The 3,361-nt window shown below is 39.2% G+C and overlaps 1 protein-coding gene across 1 annotated transcript; it reads right to left on the bottom strand.

Moving 5' to 3' along the window:
* Positions 1 to 1,363: 1,363 nt before the first annotated feature.
* Positions 1,364 to 2,305, bottom strand: LOC146813300 (olfactory receptor 5AR1-like). The gene has a single exon (XM_085615364.1). It carries the CDS (start codon positions 2,303 to 2,305, stop codon positions 1,364 to 1,366), a length of 942 nt encoding a protein of 313 aa, XP_085471490.1.
* Positions 2,306 to 3,361: the final 1,056 nt, after the last annotated feature.

Here is a 3,361-nt window from a genome sequence, read left to right as displayed (position 1 = left end):
TTGCTTGAACAATCTCTGTGACATTTGTATAATAATTTATGGTGAGTGTGCCATGTGTCTGAGAAGTCCATAACTCACCAATAAATTTTGATATGCAGAAATATGGCCCCATGATTTTTATATGCATTAGGACATAGCTGAACCAGTTTTGTTAATGTCAAGATCTAAACTTAAATTTGTAAAGCAATGCCCAATATTGACAATCGTACACCTGACCCAGATGCTGGTACTGTCTTTTGTCATTATTTAATGAGAATTGATTAAAACCAGCTGCAGCCTGTTGGTACCGGCAGTGTGGTCAATCCTCCCCCCTTTTTCATTAACAAGAAAAGTGTCTGCCAGGCTGAACATAGGTCAGCCTGACGGACATTCTTCTTGTTCAGGTCAAAAAGACAGGAGCAAGTTGTTTGCTAAATGCTCAGGGGCCTGATTGCCTGAGCAAAACTTTTCCAGGCTACGAATTCCTCAGCCCTGTGGGCATGACCTCCTCATCCTGTCAAAAGTGCTTCAAAGCCCTCCCCCTGGTGATGAGGTGGAGTGTCACTGATAGTCTTTGACCTGGGCAGTTCAATTTTAAGCCTTGAATTACCCAGAGTCAAGTGGCAACCAGTGACACCTGAGTGGAGAATTGCTGCCTTCTCTCACTGGCTGGCCTAAGGTCAGCCAATGAGAGAAGGCAACAGTCTCAACCCTCCTGGGACATCTGAAGCTTTCCTAATAGACAGGTGCAGTGTGGGTAAGTTTTATGTACTTTGACGATTGAGTGTTGCTAATAGGTGTGTGTGCGCTTGTGTGAACGCTTTGATTGAAAGTGAGTGTGCATATGTGCATTTGTGGCCCCCAACCACCACTCTGCTAAAATTACCAGCCGCCAGTTATTAAAACATGTTGAATGATTTTTGTTCTCAGGGATGTGTGCATGGCAATGATAAGGGAATGGTGTGATGTGGCAGATCAAAGCTTGCTGTTGCTTTTTGCATTCAGTTGGATACTTTACTGAAAAAACTGTCCTGTGCAGCAAATATTGTAGTATTTACTGGTGTTATGCACAGATTAATTTCCAACAGACCTTAAACCATCCTTCCGAAAAAGATATAAGAATGCTGATGAACTGTGCGATGCTGCAAAATTTGTGTCTGTGAAGGTTTTGTTTGGACTATAGGTTGTTGTCAGCTGCCCATAGAGGTTGCATGATTAGCTTGCTGCTTCTGGTGGGTTGAAGATCTTTGCATATCTTTGCAACTATAACTTTAATAAACAATATTTTCTATGTATCTGCATAAGCTACTTTGCTATAAAACTCCATTAGCCCTCCTCAATAAGCAGGACATAAGAGGGCCAAGAGGGCATGGGCACCAGTTTTTTACCTGCATTGTTTGCTTATCACTCTTTTGATGTAGGTAAGAGCTTTATTCACGTCCTTGTTTCTTAGTGTGTATATGAGAGGGTTCAGCATTGGAATCACAGCTGCAAAAAACAAGGAGAAGATCTTCTCTTCTCCATTTTTATAAAATGACTTTGGTGTAAGATAGTTACAGAAATCAGTTGCATAGTAGAGGATCACAGCAGTGATGTGAGCTGAGCAGGTTGAGAAGGCATGTCGCTTCCCTGTACTTGAGCGGATTTTCAGTATAGTGACGATGATAAAAACATAAGAGGTGAGAGTCATCAGAGAGGCAGGAATCCCTACAAATGCCGCAATTGCAAAGCTGAAGGTGATGATTCCAATGGTATCGCTGCAAGTGAGCTGAGTAAGAGCTGTGACATCACAGCAGAAGTGGTTCAGCTCCTGGTGCCCACAGAAGGATATCTTGGATATCAGTAGTGGATGAGGTATGGCATTCAGCATTCCAATGGCCCAGGAGGCAGTGGCCAGCAGAGTGCAAGTCCTTTTACTCATGATGGTGGCATACCGTAGAGGATTGCAAATGGCTGTGTATCGGTCATATGCCATGGCGGTTAGTAACAAGAACTCAGTGCTCATAAATAGCTGAAAAAAATAAAGCTGGGTTATGCAAGCTACTAAAGAAATTATCTTTTTGTCACTCAAGTGGATGGCTATGGCTTTAGGAAGGGTGACAGAGGTTAACGAGACATCTATTACGGACATGTGGAGCAGGAAGAAGTACATTGGTTTGTGTAGATGAGGATCAAAACAGATTGCACAGAAAACCAGGGAATTCGCCAACAGAGAGATAAGATAAATGAGAAGAAGCAGAGCAGCCATGGGCTCCTGGAGATCTGGATCTTCAGAAAATCCAAGGATGATAAACTCAGTGACTGCGGTGTGATTTCCCACTTCCATTTGTTTTCTACCCTATGTGAAAAAATACAGACTCTATTAAGAAAAGGGAATTAGGAAATGAATTGAACAACTATGAGATGGTTAAGGGGCACATTCACGCTTCAAGATACCTGTTTTAAAAGTAATGTCTCTACTCTCCTGAAGATATTTTTTTGATAAATATTTTCTTAAACAAATGGAATTTAAATATTATTTTTCATCACACTCTTTCTCAATATTTTTGTTCTTGGTTGGGCTCTCTTAGTCTGTTCACATGAATGCTTTCTGTTACTGACACACAATATGCCATCTTTATGATTCTGTTAGGCCTTCTGAATGTAAAACAGAGATCTCAAGAGTTATCTTTCAAATATGAAAAATACCATTTGTTAATGTTTTCCATAAAGACAATTTAAATCTACACAAGAGTTTATAAGGACAATAGTATATCTAGTTACTGTAGTTTTGACTTATTATTAAGAAATTCATTGGTTTTGCTATCTCCATTTCTCTAAATTGTTTGAAGTGCATGAAAAATAAATCATCCCTTTGTAGTCTGGCAGTTGTTGTTGCTTGGCTATGTGACTGATTACAATTCTGTGGTTTTACATTCTATTTCAATCTTTTCTGAACCAAAAGAAACCTTATCCAAAGCCAAAAGAAGCAAGAGCAACATCAACTGCTAAGAGAATATTGCATTTGAAGATAAGAATGGAGAATATTGCAAACAAATTATTCCAATTTAGCTCTAAATCAAAGTGCAAGTTATTTTTCCAAAATTGAAGGTCTCATATAATCTTTGTGAAAAAAATGTATATGATTCTTGAGAAAAACACAGTTAAGGACACCTGCTTGGAGAAACTTTCTTCTGAAAACTGTTTTCCTGAGTCTTCAGATGAGTTTGATTTCTAAGTTTTGAAAAGGCTAAAGTTGCACATCCTTTGTATCGTCATCAGGGGGGGTTCAATATTTCTTCTCTCTAACTCGTCTCTCGTTCTTTTTCTCCCCTCTTTTCTCTCTTTCTTTTTATCTATTGTTTAAACATATTTTTTAGATATGCATCTCTATTGCAATGTT

The sequence above is a fragment of the Triturus cristatus genome, chromosome 7, assembly GCF_964204655.1.
Source record: "Triturus cristatus chromosome 7, aTriCri1.1, whole genome shotgun sequence".
In the NCBI taxonomy this organism is placed as follows: domain Eukaryota; kingdom Metazoa; phylum Chordata; class Amphibia; order Caudata; family Salamandridae; genus Triturus; species Triturus cristatus.
The sequence above is the reverse complement of the archived record's forward strand: the minus strand, read 5'-3'. Positions and strand labels throughout refer to the sequence as shown.

What these genes read in the sequence shown, in the direction of transcription:
- LOC146813300 (XM_085615364.1), bottom strand. Translation starts at nt 2,305, where the DNA reads ATGGAAGTGGGAAATCACACCGCAGTCACTGAGTTTATCATCCTTGGA.